The sequence below is a fragment of the Triticum aestivum genome, chromosome 7D, assembly GCF_018294505.1.
Source record: "Triticum aestivum cultivar Chinese Spring chromosome 7D, IWGSC CS RefSeq v2.1, whole genome shotgun sequence".
NCBI classification, from domain to species: domain Eukaryota; kingdom Viridiplantae; phylum Streptophyta; class Magnoliopsida; order Poales; family Poaceae; genus Triticum; species Triticum aestivum.
This window is the reverse complement of record NC_057814.1, coordinates 444264395-444284313: the sequence shown is the minus strand read 5'-3', so window position 1 is coordinate 444284313 and position 19919 is coordinate 444264395. Positions and strand designations below refer to the sequence as shown.

At 43.6% G+C, this 19919-nt stretch overlaps 1 protein-coding gene across 2 annotated transcripts; it reads right to left on the bottom strand.

Annotated features, from left to right (window-relative positions):
* Positions 1–15131: 15131 nt before the first annotated feature.
* Positions 15132–18837, bottom strand: LOC123168006 (ENHANCER OF AG-4 protein 2). 2 transcript variants are annotated; one of them, XM_044585869.1, is made up of 3 exons: positions 18578–18837; positions 18298–18374; positions 15132–16582 (listed from the first exon to the last, which is right to left on the bottom strand). In XM_044585869.1, the coding sequence occupies exons 1-3, from the start codon at positions 18656–18658 to the stop codon at positions 15379–15381; spliced, it is 1362 nt and encodes a 453-aa protein (XP_044441804.1). In that variant the 5' UTR covers positions 18659–18837; the 3' UTR covers positions 15132–15378. The 2 variants fall into 2 exon arrangements, with proteins under 2 accessions (XP_044441804.1, XP_044441803.1); XM_044585868.1 differs by having other exon boundaries at positions 18548–18836.
* Between the last annotated feature and the right edge of the window lie 1082 nt (positions 18838–19919).

The following is a 19919-nucleotide window of genomic DNA, read 5'->3' as shown; positions in this document are numbered from 1 at the left end:
GTCCATGGTTAGAAAACCTTAATCATCTTTGATCAACGAGCTAGTCAAGTAGAGGCTCACTAGGGACACGATGTTTGTCTATGTATTCACACATGTATTTAAGTCAATACAATTCTAGCATTAATAATAAACCTTTATCATGATTTAGGAAATATAATAATAACCATTTTATTATTGCCTCTAGGGAATATTTCCACCAGTATCCCACTTGCACTAGAGTCAACAATCTAGTTCACATCGTCAAGTGATTAACACCCATAGTTCACATCGCCATGTGACCAATACCCAAAGAGTTTACTAGAGTCAATAATCTAGTTCACATCGCTATGTGATTAACACCCAAAGAGTACTAAGGTGTGATCATGTTTTGCTTGTGAGAGAGGTTTAGTCAACGGGGCTGCCACATTCAGATCCATATGTATTTTGCAAATTTCTATGTCTACAATGCTCTGCATGGTGTTACTCTAGCTAATTGCTCCCACTATCAATATGTATCCAGATTGAGACTCTTAGTCATCTGAATTGGTGTCAAAGCTTGCATCAACGTAACCCTTTACGACGAACTCTTTATCACCTCGATAACTGAGAAATATTTCCTCAGTCCTCTTAGGTAACTAAGGATAAATTTTGACCGTTCTCAGGTGATCTACTCCTGGATCACTATTGTACCCCCTTGCCAAACTCATGGCAAGGTACACAATATGTCTGGTACACAGCATGGCATACTTTATAGAACCTATGGCTAAGGCATAGGGAATGACTTTCATTCTCTCTCTATCTTCTGTCGTGGTTGCGTCTTGAGTCTTACTCAACACTATACCTTGCAACATAGGCAAGAACTCTTTCTTATTGATCGTCCAACCATTGATTGGAATGTCTATCGTGATAAACCGTGTAATTCTATAAGCTAAGCAGATGAGGCAACAAAGAACCTAACCGTCCTCTCTGATTGACTTCATCCGTCGAGTCATCAAAGCCGTCAACTAATTCAGAGGGGCTCGGCTGGCCCGGTCGCCCTACGCTACTGGCGCTTCCAAAGGCGAAGCATCTATTTTGAACTTGTTCAAAACTTTTCCAAGGTATGTACCTTGTGAAAGTCCGATTAAGCGTCTCGATCTATCCCTATAGATCTTGATGCCTAATATGTAAGCAGCTTCACCGAGGTCTTTCATTGAAAAATTCTTATTCAAGTATCCCTTTATGCTATCCAGAAATTCTATATTATATCCAATCAACAATATGTCATCCACATATATATCAGAAATGCTACAGAGCTCCCACTCACTTTCTTGTAAATACATGCTTCACCGTAAGTCTGTATAAAACCATATGCTTTGATCACCTCATCAAAGTGTATATTCCAACTCCGAGATGCTTGCACCAGTCCATAGATGGATCGCTGGAGCTTGCACACTTTGTTAGCACCTTTAGGATCGACAAAAACTTTCTGGTTGCATCATATACAACTCTTCTTTAAGAAATCCATTAAGGAATGCAGTTTTGACGTCCATTTGCCTGATTTCATAATTATAAAATGCGGCAATTGCTAACATGATTCGGACGGACTTAAGCATAGCTACGGGTGAGAAAGTCTCATCGTAGTCAACTCCTTGAACTTGTCGAAAACCATTTGCGACAAGTCGAGCTTTGTAGACAATAACATTACCATCAGCGTCAGTCTTCTTCTTAAAGATCCATTTATTCTCTATGTCTTGCCGATCATCGGGCAAGTCCACCAAAGTCCATACTTTGTTCTCATACATGTATCATATCTCAGATTTCATGGCCTCAAGCCATCTGTCGGAATCTGGGCTCATCATTGCTTCTTCATAGTTCTTAGGTTCGTCATGGTCTAGTAACATGACTTCCAGGATAGGATTTACCGTACCACTCTGGTGCGGATCATGCTCTGTTCGACCTACGAGGTCCAGTAGTAACTTGATCCGAAGTTTCATGATCATCATCATTAGCTTCCTCTCTAGTTGGTGTATGCATCACGGGAACGGATTTCTCTGATGTGCTACTTTCCAAATTGAGAAAAGGTACAATTACCTCATCAAGTTCTACTTTCCTCCCACTCACTTCTTTCGAGAGAAACTCCTCTAGAAATGTTCCATTCTTGGCAACAAAGATCTTGCCTTCGGATGGTAGAAGGTTTACCCAATTCTTTCCTTAGGGTATCCTATGAAGACGCACTTCTCCGATTTGGGTTCGAGCTTATCAGGCCGGAGCATTTTGACATAAGTGTCGCAACCCTAAACTTTAAGAAACGGCAGCTTAGGTTTCTTGCCAAACCACAGTTCACACGGTGTCATCTTAACGGATTTAGACGGTGCCCTATTTAACGTGAATGCGGCTGTCTCAAATGCATAACCCCAAAATGATAGTGGTAAATCGGTAAGAGACATCATAGATCGCACCATATCTAATAAAGTACGGTTACGACGTTTGGACACACCAGGCGTGAGTTGTGAAACTATTCCACATTGTTTTTAAATGAAGGCCAAACTCGTAACTCAAATATTCGCCTCCGCAATCGAATCGTAGAAACTTTATTTTCTTGTTACGATGATTTTCCACTTCACTCTGGAATTCTTTGAACTTTTCAAATGTTTCAGACTTATGTTTCATTAAGTAGATATACCCATATCTGCTTAAATCATCTGTGAAGGTCAGAAAGTAACGATACCCGCCGCGCGCCTCAACACTCATTGGACCGCATACATCGGTTGTATTATTTCCAATAAGTCATTGGCTCCCTCCATTGTTCCGGATAACGGAGTTTTAGTCATCTTGCCTATGAGGCATGGTTCGCAAGTATCAAATGATTCATAATCAAGTGATTCCAAAAGTCCATCCGCATGGAGTTTCTTCATGCGCTTTACACCAATATGACCTAAACAGCAGTGCCACAAATATGTTGCACTATCATTATCAACTTTGCATCTTTTGGCATCAATATTATGTATATTTGTATCACTACGATAGAGATTCAATAAACCATTTACATTGGGTGTATGACCATAGAAGGTTTTATTCATGTAAACAGAACACCAATTATTCTCTGACTTAAATGAATAACCGTATTTGCAATAAACATGATCTAATCATATTCATGCTCAACGCAAACACCAAATAACATTTATTTAGGTCCAACACTAATCCCGAAGGTAGAGGGAGTGTGCGATGGTGATCTTATCAACCTTGGAATCACTTCGAACACACATCGTCACCTCACCCTTAACTAGTCTCTGTTCATTTTGCAAATCCTGTTTCGAGTTACTAATCTTAGTAACTGAACCGATATCAAATACCCAGGGGCTACTATGAACACTAGTAAAGTACACATCAATAACATGTATATCAAAAATACCTTTGTTCACTTTTCCATCCTTCTTATCCGCCAAGTATTTGGGGCAGTTCCACTTCCATTGACCATTTCCTTTGCAGTAGAAGCACTCAGTTTCAGGCTTGGGTCTAGCTTTTGGGTTTCTTCATGGGAGTGGCAACTTGTTTGCCATTCTTCTTGAAGTTCCCTTTCTTTCCCTTTTGCTCTTTTTCTTGAAACTAGTGGTCTTGTTAACCATCAACATTTGATGCTCTTTCTTGATTTCTACCTTCGCCGATTTCAGCATCGCGAAGAGCTCGGGAATCGTTTTCATCATCCCTTGCATATTATAGTTCATCACGAAGTTTCTAGTAGCTTGGTGATAGTGACTAGAGAACTCTGGCAATCACTATCTTATCCGGAAGATTAACTCCCACTTGATTCAAGCGATTGTACTACCCAGACATTCTGAGCATATGCTCACTGGATGAGCTATTCCCCTCCATCTTTGTAGGCAAAGTACTTGTCAGAGGTCTCATACCTCTCGACACGGGCATGAGTCCGAAATACCAATTTCAGCTCTTGGGACCTCTCATATGTTCCATGGTTTTCAAAACTTCTTTGAAGCCCCGATTCTAAGCCGTAAAGCATGGTGCACTAAACTATCAAAGTAGTCATCATATTGAGCTTGTCAAACGTTCATAACGTCTGCATCAGCTCCTGCAACAGGTCTGTCACCTAGCGGTGCATCAAGGACATAATTCTTCTGTGCAACAATGAGGATAATCCTCAGATCACAGACCCAGTCCGCATCATTGCTATTATCATCTTTCAACTTAGTTTTCTCTAGGAACATATCAAAAAAATAGGGGAGCTATATCGCGAGCTATTGATCTGCAACATATATATGCAAATACTATCAGGACTAAGTTCATGATAAATTAAGTTCAATTAATCAAATTACTTAAGAACTCCCACTTAGATAGACATCCCTCAAGTCATCTAAATGATACGTGATCCAAATCAACTAACCCATGTCCAATCATCACGTGAGATGGGGTAGTCATCAATGGTGAACATCTCTATGTTGATCATATCTACTATATGATTCACGTTCGACCTTTCGGTCTCCAATGTTCCGAGGCCATGTCTGTACATACTAGGCTCGTCAAGTTTAACCCAAGTATTCCGCATGTGCAAAACTATCTTGCACCCATTGTATGTGAACGTAGAGTCTATCACACCAGATCATCACGTGGTGTCTCAACACGACGGACTGTAGCAACGGTGCATACTCAGGGAGAACACTTTTACCTTGAAATTTAGTTAAGGGATCATCTTATAATGCTACCGCCGCACTAAGCAAAATAAGATGCATAAAAGATAAACATCACATGCAATCAAAATATGTGACATGATATGGCCATCATCATCTTGTGCTTTTGATCTCCATCTCCAAAGCATCATCTCCATTGTCACCGGCTTGACACCTTGATCTCCATCGTTGCGTCGTGGTCGTCTCGCCAACTATTGCTTCTACAACTATCGGTAGCGCATAGTGATAAAGTAAAGCAATTACATGGTGTTTGCATTTCATACAATAAAGAGACAACCATAAGGCTCCTGTCGGCCAACATGCCCTGCAAAAACAAGTTAGACGTCCTCTACTTTGTTGTTGCAAGTTTTACGTGGCTGCTACGGGCTTCTAGCAAGAACCATTCTTACCTACGCACAAAACCACAACGATGTTTCGTCAAGTTTGTTGTTTTAACCTTCTTCAAGGACCGGCCGCAGTCAAATTCGATTCAACTAAAGTAGGAGAAACAGACACCCGCCAGCCACCTTTATGCAAAACTAGTTGCATGCCTGTCGGTGGAACCGGTCTCATGTGCGTGGACATGTAAGGTTGGTCCGGGCCGCTTCATCCCACAATACTGCCGAATCAAAATAAGGCGTTGGTGCTAAGAAGTATGACTATCACCGCCCACAACTCTTTGTGTTCTACTCGTGCATGTCATCTACGCATAGAACTGGCTCTGATACCACTGTTGGGAAACGTTGCATGGAAAACAAAAAATTTCTACGCACACGCAATGATCTATCCATGGAGATGCATAGCAACGACGGGGAGAGTGTGTCTACGTACCATCGTAGATCGTAAGCGGAAGTGTTTCACAACGCGGTTGATGTAGTCGAACTTTCTTCGCGCTCCACCTATCGAGTACCGAACGTACGGCACCTCCGAGTTCTGCACACACGTTCAGCTCGGTGACGTCCCTCGCCTTCTTGATCCAGCAAGGTGTCGAGGTAGTAGATGAGTTCCGTCAGCACGATGGCGTGGTGACGGTGATGGTGAAGTGATCCACACAGGGCTTCGCCTAAGCACCGCGAGAATATGGCCGGGGGTGTAAACTGTGGAGGGGGCGCCGCACAGGGCTAACAATTGATGTTGTGTGCTAGGCGCCCCCTCCCCACATATATATAGGTGGGAGGGGGAGGGGAGAGGCTAGGAGATGCCCAAGGGCTGGCCGCCGGCCCCCTTGGGGCTTCCTTGCCGTGTGCCCCCCCCCCCCCGCCATATTTGACGGAGGGGGAAGGAAAGGGGGGAGAGAGAGAAGGAAGTGGGAATCCTAATCCACACTTGCCTTTCTCCCTTCCCCTTTCCTTCTCCATCCCTAGCCAGCCCATATGTGGGGCGCACCAGCCCCTTGTGGCTGGTGCGTTCCCCTCTTGGCCCATATGGCCCATATCTTTTGCCAGGGGTGCCTGAAACCCCTTCCGGTGACCCGATAAGTACCCAGTACACTCTGGAACACTTCCGGTGTCTGAATACTATCGTCCTATATATCACTCTTCACCTCTCGACCATTTCGAGACTCCTCGTCATGTCCGTGATCTCATCCGGGACTCCTAACAACATTCGGTCACCAAATCACATAACTCATATAATATAATATTGTCATCGAACGTTAAGCGTGCGGACCCTATGGGTTCGAGAACTATGTAGACATGACCAAGACACCTCTCCAATCAATAACCAATAGCGGAACCTGGATGCTCATATTGGCTCCTACATATTCTACGAAGATCTTTATCGGTCGAACCGTTATGACAACATACGTAGTTCCCTTTGTCCATCGGCATGTTACTTGCCCGAGATTCGATCGTGGGTATCTTCATACCTAGTTCAATCTCGTTACCGGCAAGTCTCTTTACTCGATATGTAATACATCACCTCGTGACTAACTCATTAGTCGTTTGCTTGCAAGATTATGATTTGTATTACCGAGAGGGCCCAGAGATATCTCTTTGATACTCGGAGTGACAAATCCTAATCTATCTATGCTAACTCAATAGACACCTTCGGAGATACCTGTAGAGCATCTTTATAATCACCCAGCTACGTTGTGACGTTTGATAGCACACAAGCCATCCCTCTGGTATCCGGGAGTTGCATAATCTCATAGTCGAAGGATATGTATTTGACATGAAGAAAGCAATAGCAATAAAACTAAACGATCAATATTCTAAGCTAACATATGGGTCTTGTCCATCACATCATTCTCCTAATGATGTGATCCCGTTATCAAATGACAACTCATGTCCATGGTTAGGAAACCTTAACCATCTTTGATCAACGAGCTAGTCAAGTAGAGGCTCACTAGGGACACGATGTTTGTCTATGTATTCACACATGTATTTAAGTTTTTGGTCAATAAAATTCTAGCATGAATAATAAACCTTTATCATGATTTAGGAAATATAATAATAACCATTTTATTATTGCATCTAGGGCATATTTCCATCACCTTCAGCTGGTGATGGGAGGTCGGTCTTCATTCTTCTGTTACGCCTCAAGAGATGCTTGAATGCGGTTTGGGCTCCTGCGAAGCCTGACTAGTCAGCCATTATGTTCATAGTCAATGTGGCCTCACATATCCCTCTCATACTCTTTTGATCATGTTGTGTAGGATAACACAACATGTCATGGTGTTTTCCAAGGTAAACTTGTTTCAGAAATGAGCATGCCCTCGGAAAATTTCAAACCTTGAATGTAGCACTATGAATACCCTCTCAACGTCTTTCCTCTAAGATTTTTGCGCCTTGATGAAATGCTTATGTGTCCTTCTCTCAAGCTAAAAAATTGGCTTCACAACTGTAGACAAAAATGTACATATGCCACGGCTAGATAGTAGCCTCGGTCATACTAATGACTATTCACCATGAAGTTGCAAGGTGGAGAAGTACCTGCAGCTAGCCTTGCAAACATATGAGATCTCTGGAAGACAATGAAGTCATTGTGAGATCCATGCAACCCAAAGTAGCAATGCCAAATTCACATACCTTTGGAGGTAGCGGTTTCCAAAATTATTGTTGGATCCTTGCAATATCAGGTGAATTGGCTGTGCCAAGATGTAAGGCAATTCTTTCACTTCCGGTGCATAAAGTAAATAGTCCCTAGCATCCCAGGCCAACCCTTTTCTTCATGCATCGCTAGAAGCATGGACGTGTCCTCGGCATTGGGTGCTCACATACACTTCTCTCCATAAACCTTCACCATAGTTTCAGCAAAAACTTACATGCACATTGATAATTGTATCTTCGGTCATTCGAAGAGTGACATGCATTGAATCTGCAAGGGAGCCATATGCAAGCATTTGAAGTGCCGCAGTCATTTTTGAAACTTGGAAAAACAAAGAAGATTGACAACATCTAGCCATTGCTGGAAGAAAGGTTCAACGACTTGCATGTCATCGGCAGCTCAAAGGAAGAGTCGTTCGGTCATGCGAAAGCGTCGCCAAAAGATGTACGATGAGAAGGTACAACCGACACAAAGTAGTCTTGCATCAGCCGATCGTGGCCTTCGATTCTGTCTCGACGAAATGTGGCATGACCAACCTGTGGCCCCGCATGCTTCCTCTTTTTTCCGATGGATGTTATCCATTCATGGACCATCAGTATGACCGCGTCATCTTCCGCGTCCAATATTTCACTCTCAGAATCAGAGCTCAAATCCGAGGATAAATCATCCAGAAACATAAGCTCTACCATTGGATCAGTCTACACATAATGTGAATCATGTGACATCTACACGAATATATGAGCCGCAAATTTATGAGAAAAGGTTGGGGAATTTTACCTTCGGGCGGGGCCGGCGAAGGGGTGACAGCGGGAAGAAGGCACGGAGTTGTGGCGAAGTGTGTGAGGCAGTCTATGAACATCTCGGCGGAGGCAGTCGGGGCCAAATCATGGTGGTCAGGGTGGCAACGATGGCTCCAAACGAAGGGGCGCGAAGATGAAGGCAGCGGTGGAAGGGAGCATGCATCTTGAAATGTCTGTGTCGCAAATATCGCGGTGGATGGAAGCGCGCCATATCAATGCCCCTAGGCTCCAAGTACGGACTCTCGCAGGCTCGTTTTTGGAGTGTTCTCTATAATTTATGACGGAAGGGTGGGGCCTATGGCGACATTTTAGCCCAAAATTATCTTATTGATGATTATTTGATGATCGAACCAATAAGACAACTCTACTAGAGTTGCTCTAAGATGTAACAAACACATGGATGGACTGGTAAAGCACGGACCTCATAAGCACTAATGTCCTACGAATATGCAAACTTCTTCCCATTTGGTGCTTAATATTTCCTCATATCAATCTTCTGCCCATACTAGCCCTACCTTTTCAAGCTTTTTTATTGAAATCTGAATGGGAAGGTATCTAATGGAGGGGCTCCTAGATCACAACGAAAAAAGGGTATTGTTGGTCTTCAATATCCTTGACAATACAAAATAAGAAAAGCCTACTCATAAGAAAATTAGGCCTAAGGGTATCTCCAACGGCAACCCGCAAATTTTCTCCCGCATCTGTCCGTGGACAGGGGGACCAGTCCATGGACACGGATGTCGAAGACCCATCCAACAGCAGCCGCGAGCTTCTCTTGGAGGAGGTGGTGGTTGTAGGCGGCGTCGGCCTGTGCCTCCCAGAACCGCTCCTCCCGCACCTCCCGCACCATGTCCACGTAAATGGGCACGTGCCTCGCCGATGGTCATGGTGCAATAATACACCAGCGAGGGTAGCGTGGATGAGGAGGAGGGTGGATCTGGATCATTGTCGGTAGCGTCCTCCATTGGAACGTCGTCGTCCTCCGGCTGCCTGCCGGCCAGCCAGTCGGCAGCGATGGCGGCCATCTCCTTCTTCTGACCCGGCGCCAACCCATCCCAGAGAGCTAGGGTGGAGGAGGAACCCATGATGGGAGTTGTGCGGAGAGGGACCGGAGGCATATGAATGCGGCTATGGCCGGGGCAGCGGTTTATATAGCAATAGCGGGCGGCAGAGGGTCGGACGGGTGGCGCCGAAGGAGATGCCTCGGCAACCGCGTGCCATCAATGTGGGCGGCTGACGGACAGGTGGGAGGTCGTCGTGTCGGTTGAACGCGCAGCAGTCGCCTACACTAGGAAGCGGCGTGGGCAGCGCACCGCTTCAATGCCGGCGTGAGTGAACGGTCATGTCCGCTCTGGCCGGGAATAAATGTGGGCACTGACGCCCTGGAGCGGTGCTGACCGTTTCAGGCGGGAAGCCCGTGTGGGAGGGAGCAGGGGTTTGATAGGTCAGTGTGGTCAGAAGCGGACTTGGGAGTGATCTGGATTCTCGCACACGTTTGTCTTCGGTTTGTGGAAGAAAGTACGTCCGAACCGTGCCATGGACCGATACAGACCCACATTGAATGGCTTCCACAATCCAGACGTCAAAACAGATACGGAAGATTTGACGGGCGATGTCGGAGATGCCCTAAGCCCTTTCTAAAAGCGCCCAACAACGACACGTTAACAACTTCATGTTCCAATCCGAGATGATAGTTTCGTAATACATTACTAGCTTCGTTTCTTTTTACTCAGCATATAAGTTTTTGTCTAAACTTAGATTTCGTAAACTTTGACCATTATAAAAAGAGGTTTACGTGTGTTTAAACTCATCGATGTTCACTTTAGTGTTTAAATTTTAAAAATATGCCAAACTGGTTCTAAAAGTTGGCACGAGCGTGAAAATATGGTGATAGTCTTGTCCGTAGACGTAAAGTATGCTAACATGGCACCATATTCGGCTAGCGCACACACGTGGCGTGGACCCACCTCCAACAGATGGCTTGCTTACTATATGTCTCTATGACCTGGGCCCACATGTCAACAGAAATAATCTTTTTGCATGCTTTGTTTTGCTTACTATATATACATTATTATAATTTAGAAGTATGTTTTAAAGATATTTTTATAATATATTCATAAATATCCAAAATTTAATTTTAAAATCTTTTTATATATCCACTCTTGACTATGTTTTAATTATATAAAAAATATGAATATATGCCACGAGTGAAAGTTATACACAAGTGAATATTAATAAAATTGTTCGTATTCATAATTTGTATAATTTAATATAAATCACAAGGTGTATTTTTTGCATTACTAAACAATTTAATTTGTTGCATTTACTAAACATTTTAAATATAATCATTTAAAAATTACATGAACATTTTTAAATATTTTATTTTATTTGCATGTATAATATTTATAACACATGAATATGTAAAATTTAATAATAATTTACAAACTTTTACATTAAAAAAACTAGCATGTGCAAAATAAGTTGCACTGACTGCATCAACCACCGTCGTTAGTGACATGAGGAGAACGAAACGGCGTAGTGGCTAACACATCTTGCTAACTAGCTCGAGTCACAGCGGCCACCATTTTTAGCGTCAATTTTTCCTTTGTGCCGACAGCTGGGACCCATACGTCACTAAGACATATGCAATGCAAGCCATCCTGTTTAACAGGTCCCACGCCATGTGTGCACGCTAACTAAAATACGTACGTTTACTGATGGGATTGACACCATATTTTTTTTCATTGATTGCAATTTTTGTTGATAGCTTACCAAGATGACCACTTGGTAATATATGCATACTCGTGCCAAGTTTTGTAACCAGTTTAACGTATTTTCCAAGCCCAGACGCTAAGATGAACATTAGTGACAAGTTTAAGCATCATTAGTGTAATTACCTCTTCTAAAAATAATATCAACATCTACAACGGAAATGTTAAATGGAGGCCAAGCTCCACGGAGCTCTTTATTTTGAAAATCAAATTTTGAAGTTCGAAAAAAATCTAAAAAAATAAATCATATGTGTTCATACAGATGTGTAATACATATGTGTGAAGTCTGACGGTGAAATACATTGTGGTGAGAGCTACACAAAAAATCATACGCGTTCATACAGATGTGTAATATATGTGTGTGAAGTCTGACGATGAAATACATTATGGTGAGATCTACACGATTCACTATAAATATGCACGCATTTGTCCTTTTTGTGTAGCTCTCACCATAATGTATTTCATCGTCAAACTTTACACACCTGTAAACACACATCCATATGAACACGTATGACATTTTCAAGAATTTTTTAAAACTTAAAAATATGATTTTTGATTTTTTTTTTTTCAAAAATCGAACTCCATGTAGTTTGTCCTCCAAAATGCTGCGCTCCATCTACAATACTAAAGATATACAATACAAAAAATTGATTCCATGATGCATCTAATGCTATTGATGTGATATTGTGAACGCTAATGTTTTTTCTAATAATCTTGGTCAAACTTAACGATGTTTAACTTAAGACAAATCTTATATGTGAATTAAAAAGAAACAGAGGGAGTAGCAATAACCAGGAGAGGAATTGAGAAAGTAATTTGGCTATCATCCTTATTAGCCCCCCCCCCCCCCCCCCCCCCCCCAAAAGTTAGAATTTAAGGTAGGAAAGGGTGTTTCTAGGGCAAACCACGAGAGAAAGTTATCATCTTGCTTGTATTAGACCTTGGCATATCCCAATGTCGTCTTTGATTAGTATGTTTTCGGAGGTGCATGATTTGGGAAAGCATGTGAATTGGGTATCATGACATACCGAGTCTGATAATATTTGAACATACAAGATTAGGTTATAAATGTTGTTTGATTGCACTAAAGGAGATGATAGTCAGTTTGAATGTTAAGTTTGCTATTTTAGTTTATGATTATTATTGCACTATATATGTATTTTAGTCATCACACTAGCAAAATGCATTTTTCCTTTGATTATATCACTTTGGATATAATGTTAAGTTTGCTATTCATATTATATGGATTCTTTACAACTTTTTCGGTTGGTGCATTTTTCTACTGATATTATGTACATACAGTTGCTTGAAGTTCTTCAGTTAATCGGATTAGTTTTCAGATGTTTGCATGTGATCTCCCATTTAGCACGAGAGGCAATTGGCAGGTGCTACACATTTTGTGTACTCTTGAATGAAAGGAGGCACTTGACATCACACCTTAGAGCAACTCTAGCAGAGTTGTCATATTGGTTAGATCGTTATAGAAACCGCTACTTTGGCAATCAAGCCTAGAAAAAACGGTCAAGCAGAGTCGTCATAGCGGCCTCCTCTTGCACAATTTCTGGAGCGCGCTCCAATTGAAGCCCGTGAGCCTTCATATTTGGAGGTTGTGGAGAACATTCCAAACACAACCTCCTGCGCCCAGTCCCGTCAATAGTGCAGTCTTGTTTACACATGTCGCTTCCACTCTTACTAATGACACAACCACTATTCCACCGTGAAGAGTGTTCATTAATGGGCCGAGTTGCGTTTCGCACTCGTGCAAATTTCACCTCCGTTTTCCGTTGGAGCGCGTTCGCAGGCATATAAACCGACCCATCCCTTCTCGCCGCCGCCACTTCTCTTCCATCTTCCTCGTTCTCCGACGAGCACCCATCTTCCTCTTCGCTGCCTCCACTTTAGCCACCATATTCTCCTTCGTTGTTAGACTCACTCCCCATCGACCATATTGCGGCGGCCGACCCCTCCACATGGACCTTTCCCTGGAGACGAGATAAGACCTCGCCGAGAGGGAGTTCTAGGACAGAGCTTGGGACTTCTCCTAGCAGGTCGAGGAGGACGCGCTTTCCTAAGGTTCAATCAGCTGCGGGACCGTACCCCCTTCCCGCCGCCCACCGCCATTTTGCGCACAAAACGGGCGTGGCCTTTGCATAAATGGATGTTGCGCTGACGCAACGCTTCAAAGCCGTCGCCTGGAGCCACATCAAGGATGCCCAAAAGCAGGCCCCCCCCCCCCCCCCCCCCCCCCCACCACCACACACACACACCACGACCACGACCACCTGCAAGGTCACTTCCAAACGGGAGGAATAGGCTGAGCTAGATGGGAAGAAATCTATGTTTTCGAAGCTTCAATCATTCCAGAAATTAGTATTTCTGTTGTTGAAATCGTACTAGAATGTAATTAAACTCGTACTAGAAATTGATGTGGCAATCAAGTTCGAAGCTCCGATTGTTGTTTGATGAGCTGGGGAAGAAGTAGTTCTTGTTAAGCCAATGACAAACGGATCCCACATGAAGGAACATTTTGAAAATTCTGTTATGGCGACTATTTGTTTGCGCGTTGCCTCCGCAGCCATTAAAATATTATGGACCGTGCTTCATGCATATTATGGAGGTCGTGGTCTCGTGGATACCCCGAATTCTAGGTATGTAGACCGAAAAGTGAACCAGACAGTACAAAGAGTTTGAACTAGTAAAAGGTATTACTATACCGGTAATTGTTGATGGTGGAACAGGAGCAGTAAAGATCCGAGTGAGTATTTTGGGTGGGGCAAGTAAAGATGCAAGTGAATACTACTTCCCTAGGCAATCTACTTACGTATATGAGATCTCGAAATGAATGCTGAGAAAACGAAACATTGCTTTAAGCAGAGCATGCGAACGCAGTGATGAGGCTTTCCGTGTACCATTAACCACTCTTTGAAGGAACATCATCTGGGGCTGGGCCGGACAGCAGAAGCTACCGAATGCATGGACTTTCTGTAACCAAAGGTGGCTGGTTAACGGCCTCCCTAACCTCATGGCTGCTGGTCGGTGCCATGATTATGTCGCTGTCACCTGATAAAAAGGCTCATGGATTGCTCTTCCCGGCCGTCGCTTTTGTTCAGCTGAGTGTTAAAAGATGGCCAAACCGCCCAAATCATCACAGATGTATCCCGCTGCGCAGTTAACAATGACTTGCGGTCGCAGACATGCATGTGGCCTCGAATCGATCGATGGGTGGACTGTACGCGTGCTCGAGTCTGGTCTGGATCATCTAGCCCGCCTGCCAGCACGCATGGTCCAGCAGCGATCTAGTCAGGCGAGCTGCAGCGGTTGCTGATTTCGACCAAAGGAGTCCAGGAGCGTGCATGCCTACCCTACTAGCATAGTGCGACAGACAGGTAGGAGTATGGATCTTGGACATGTTTTGTACTACTACAAGAAGCTGCCAGGACACGCCGCAGGTAGCTGGGCTCCACCAGGGCCGGCATTTTTTAAGTATACAAACTCATGTTTAGAAATTTAGAAAAACGTTTTTTTTCACGTATACATATATGTGGATGTGTTCTGCAAGGGACCTCTCAGTTCCTTGCTCCCTGTTGATATTCATTTGCAAGAAGCAAGAGCCCAGCAAAAGCCACAATCCTACGAAGAATTGACATCTCTACGGCTTGTTGTGCAATGCACAATTTTATACGGCTGCATACTGGTGACAAGTCATCACCTGAGAGATATACCGAAGATATACAAGAGAAAGTAATATGCACCATGTACCAGATGCAGATACCCAACACATCGTTGATGTGCCGTTATCTGACAGCATATGCGGCAAGCTGGGAACCAACGTGCGAGATGCCATGGCAAAGGGACTAGTCCCTCCGTAAAGAAATATAAGAGCGTTTAGATCACTAGAGTACATCGCAAGGCGATGAACCATATGTAATAAATATAGAACAATTTGGTTTATGCTGCAACTAGTTATATTCAATTCAATTAAAAGGATTTGTTGCATTAGTACTAGCACACCTTCCCAGGGGCACATACACACAAAACTTAGCTCGACGCCTTAGCACTACATGATAATTTGCTACCATTAACATTGCAATAGTTTATATTTCCATAGCCATTTCACTAGGTGTTCTGAATTTTTCTTCTTACCCAACCAAGCCGAAATGCATTACTTGAAAAAGAGAGGAAGACTTCTCGATTGCCCTTGTTGTCGGTGAAGAGGTCAGCTGCTTTTAGCACATCTTCCATTTGTAAATCCGGCAATCCTTCAAGCGCAGCAATGCATCTTGGTATGCCATAGGGATCCTCCAAGTTCCTCTCCTCAATGCCAGCATACCGAACTCTCTTTTCGCTTTTAAGGCTCGGGTACCTCGCATGGGAATCATCAGTTTGTTCCAGTTTTGGAGTCCCACCATCAGCAGGTTGCTTTACAAGGGGCTCTGTAGGTTTTTCAATCAGATCAGGAGTTCGATCATGCAACAAACCATTGGCAGTTTCAGATGACTTTGGGACGTCTCTCTCTTCTCTTTTGAGGCTCAGGTACCTCCCATGGAAATCATCAGTTTGTTCCAGTTCAGCAGGTTGCTTTACAAGGGGCTCTGTAGTTTTTTCAATCGGATCGGGAGTTCGATCATGCAACAAACCATTGGCAGTTTCAGATGATTTTGGGACATCTCTCTCTTCTCTTTTGAGGCTCAGGTACCTCTCATGGAAATCATCAGTTTGTTCCAGTTCAGCAGGTTGCTTTACAAGGGGCTCTGTAGGTTTTTCAATCGGATCGGGAGTTCGATCACGCAACAAACCATTGGCAGTTTCAGATGATTTTGGGACATCTCTCTCTTTTCTTTTGAGGCTCGGGTACCTCCCATCGAAATCATCAATTTGTTCCAGTTTTGTAGTCCCACCATCAGTAGGTGGCTTTACAAGGGGCTCTGTAGGTTTTTCAACCGGATCAGGAGTTTGATCATGCAACAAACCATTGGCAGTTTCAGATGATTTTGGGACATCTCTCTCCTCTCTTTTGAGGCTCAGGTACCTCCCATCAAAATCATCAATTTGTTCCAGTTTTGGAGTCCAACCATCAGTAGGTGGCTTTACAAGGGGCTCTGTAGGTTTTTCAATTGGATCAGGAGTTCGATTAGGAAACAAACCATTGGAAGTTTCAGATGATTTTGGGAGTTCATCATAGGCCTTCTGTACCTCCACCAAGGCTTCTTCAAGACCTTTTGCATGTCTTTTCGGGAATCGTTTCTCTCGAGCTTGATTTACCAGGTCACTCTTCACCTCTTCTGTAAACGGCAAGAGATCATGCAAAGCTACAAAAGCACTGCAGGAGATATTCTTTCATTAGCAAAAAGTAATACTTATACTTTAACTTCAAAGAGTTGTTACAATAAGCTAAAAATAGCAAAAAGAACACAGATGTAGAAGACAGCAACGACAAAAAACCAATTTGTATCCCGAGGAAATGGTTACAGGGTTTGAAAGCAATCAAATAAAGGCTCCGCGTAGAGAGCACTTTAGGCCATCATCTCCAACAGAGGCGCTTGTGGTAGGTGCCAGGTTCTAATTCCTGGCCGTTTTGGCAGAATCGGCATGGTTCCTGGTCAAATCCCTTGTGTCAATGCTTAACGTCACATTGCGCGCTTCGGCCGAATCCTGTGCACGCTAAGTGGGCGTTTTTTGAACTATCTAAGCGTCTCACAATCACTCGATGCATTGGAGGCTAGGCTTGCTTCATTCCACGAAAATACATTCTCTTTCCGTAAGCATCTAATTAAGTGTTGCTGCGTTGGAGATGGCCTCATAAGCTAAAGCAACCGACTGAATCAATCAAATGGAGTAATTTAGTTATTCTATTAGCACCAAAGTAATTTAGTTATTCTATTAGCACTAAAGAGAATAAAACAGTCAACAATTTCTAGGCCAGTTTGCTGCACGGGCTAAGTTACAATAGAACTTAAAACATTCTCATTTTCACTATCTGAAAGAAAATGAAAGACCATAGGAGTGGTCACGAGTACTTATGAATAATAAAAAAGAGTACTCTTTTTCTTTCCTTTTTTGAATTGATCGAAAAGACTACTCTAATTAGAAATAAATAGTGTTAACTTTAGAAATCAACTAAAGTGAAAGTGCTACTTTCATCTTTCGCTCTATGACTAATTGTACCTTCTAGACTGACCTTGCACAACAACGCGTAACCTTAGATCATTGGTGGAGCCAATAATCACACGACTTAAACTTTTACACCATATGGAGATTTAGCATCGACAAGGACATACCGAAGAATATTTATTTCATGCCAACCCAATCCCAAAGTCTGATGAAGTACCACTCAGGCAAAATAAGGTAGGAAGAATGAAAACTAAAAATTCTAAATCAGAATCAAATGATCGTTTTGTCTTTTGATCACAGACTGCGGTGGTGGAGCCCTTAAAGAGTATTCCCTCTGTTCACAAATATAAGATGTTTTAGATATTTCAATATGACTACATACGGACTGAAATGAGTGAACAGACACACTAAAACGGGTCTATATACATCTGATTCAGAAAAAAGTTAAAACATCTCATATTTGTGAGCGGAGGGAGTACTTATCTATTATTTCATCATTTGTGAATTAGTAAGTAAAATTCATCTTGCCAAAAATAAGAAATATGTTCTCACTATAGAAGATAGAGTACTTATGTTCCCCAAAAAGAACAGAAAAATGTAACTACTTACCCACACGTGGTGTGCCTCAACACAGATGAACTTAGACGGATTAGAGGCAATAAATTCGGGATAAATGACTAAATATCTACAGGAAAGTGTTAGTGTCTCCTGCAAGTTTTCTCGATGTTGGTTTTTGTGCAGCTGCTAGATGACTCTGAAAAGATGTGTGATACAAAAAGGCAAGTATGAAGTGGTGCATTTATCAAGAGTGTGGCGCAGTACTATGTATCTGATAAGTCATCCATGGTAGAACTGGCTGTTAGAATTCTGTTAAACATGGCGACGAAAAGAGCTAGTAGCTGATGAGCATGAGTGCGGTCTTACATCTCTCTGGTGCCGAAGAAAAGAACAAAGAACTTGCGTGGAGCAGGCTCCTGATTCCAATCCTCCGGCCTGCTCACCTACATAGAGAATAAGCATTAACCCCAAAAACTGAAACACATGGTCAGTATCCTGGACATATCAGAATTCAGGCAGGCAGAGATGCCAGGAAAGAAGCAGAGGGGGAGGGAATTGGCTAGCAATGGGGGAGGAAAACCCTAGGTAGCAGGCAGGGCAGGGGTGTAGGCTGGACCTTGGCTGGCCAGAAAGGGTAACCCTTGACCTTGGCGAGGACGAGGTCCCCGAGCTGCGGAGCTCTGGTCCATTTGTTGCCTCGGGCGACCTGATTTGCGGCGGGATCCATTGGGCGGCGAGGCCCTCGGCGACCTTCTTCCCCTGCGTCCGCCCGCAGCCCCGTTGAATGGGAGAGCACAGTAGGTCAGTCGGCGTAGGCCGGGCCAACGGCGGCGAGGCGAAACCCTCGCAGCTCGCAGAGCGGCACGAAGGACCCAAGACGCCGAGAGGCTAAATTTCGTGTTTTGACCCTTTTTTCCATACCTATTCAGATCTGACCCTAGTTTGAATTTTTTTCCGGATCTGACCCTTTTGCTACCGCCGGGGTCCATGGCGGTAGGGTATAACTGCCAACCGCCAAGGTCCCTGGCGGTAGGGTTGCATGCCCTACCGCAAAATTTTGATAAGTATTGAACACAGTGCGTGCTCGTGCCTACCGCCGAGCACCTTGGCGGTAGGGTTGTACATGCTACCGCCATCCTGTTCGGCGATAGGGATGTTTCCTACCGTCAAGGTCCCTGGCGATAGGATGTTACACCCTACTGTCATGAACCCTGACGGTAGCAAAAGGGTCAGATCTCGAATTTTTTTCAAACTAAGGTCAGATCTTGAATAAAAATCAAAAAAGGGTCAAAACACGAAATTTTGCCATGCCGAGAGGGCACCGGCAATTAGGGGAAAATTATATTCTATAGCAAAGGTGGCCAATGAGCCAGTCTGGGCACGGTCCGGTCCGCCTGTAAACGGGCCTGGACACGAACTGCACGCCGACGCCTGATTATAAGCGGGGAGCAACTAGTTAACGAGCGCTCCTTCGGGAGCCTCACAACGATCAGCGCCACTTGGCGCGCTCTCAGCCATTCGCCACGTGTCGCGCTCCTTGCAGATTTTATTTTTTTATTTTTTCGTACGCGTTTTCGGCTTTTTAAACGGTTTTTATCGACGTTTTTGTTTTTTCCCGGTCTTCCTTAGCTTTTCGACCAAAAAAAATTTTTACGCGAAAAAACGCGTTTTCTTTTTTTTTCTTTCACGAAAAGTCACGGTTTTTCTTCTGCGAGAGGCACGGTTGTGCTTTAGGGAAAGTCACGGTCGTGCCTTTCGGAAACAAAAAAAAACGTGTTTTCTATTTTTTTTTTCTTTCACGAAAAGTCACGGTTTTTCTTCCGCGAGAGGCACGGTTGTGCTTTCGCGAGAGTCACGGCCATGCCTCTCGGAAAGGGAAAAACAAAACGCGTTTTCTGTTTTTTTTTCTTTCGCGAGAGTCACGGTTTTGCTTCCGCGAGAGGCACGGTTGTGCTTTCGCGAGAGTCACGGCCGTGCCTCTCGGAAAG

Excerpts from the sequence above, each read along its gene's own strand:
- LOC123168006 (XM_044585868.1), bottom strand. The coding sequence starts at position 18,658 with ATGGATCCCGCCGCAAATCAGGTCGCCCGAGGCAACAAATGGACCAGA. Across the intron at positions 18,375-18,547 it reads ACCCTTTCTGGCCAGCCAAG|GTGAGCAGGCCGGAGGATTG; the intron begins GTCCAGCCTACA and ends TTCTCTATGTAG. Across the intron at positions 16,583-18,297 it reads TTCTTCGGCACCAGAGAGAT|TGCTTTTGTAGCTTTGCATG; the intron begins GTAAGACCGCAC and ends TATCTCCTGCAG.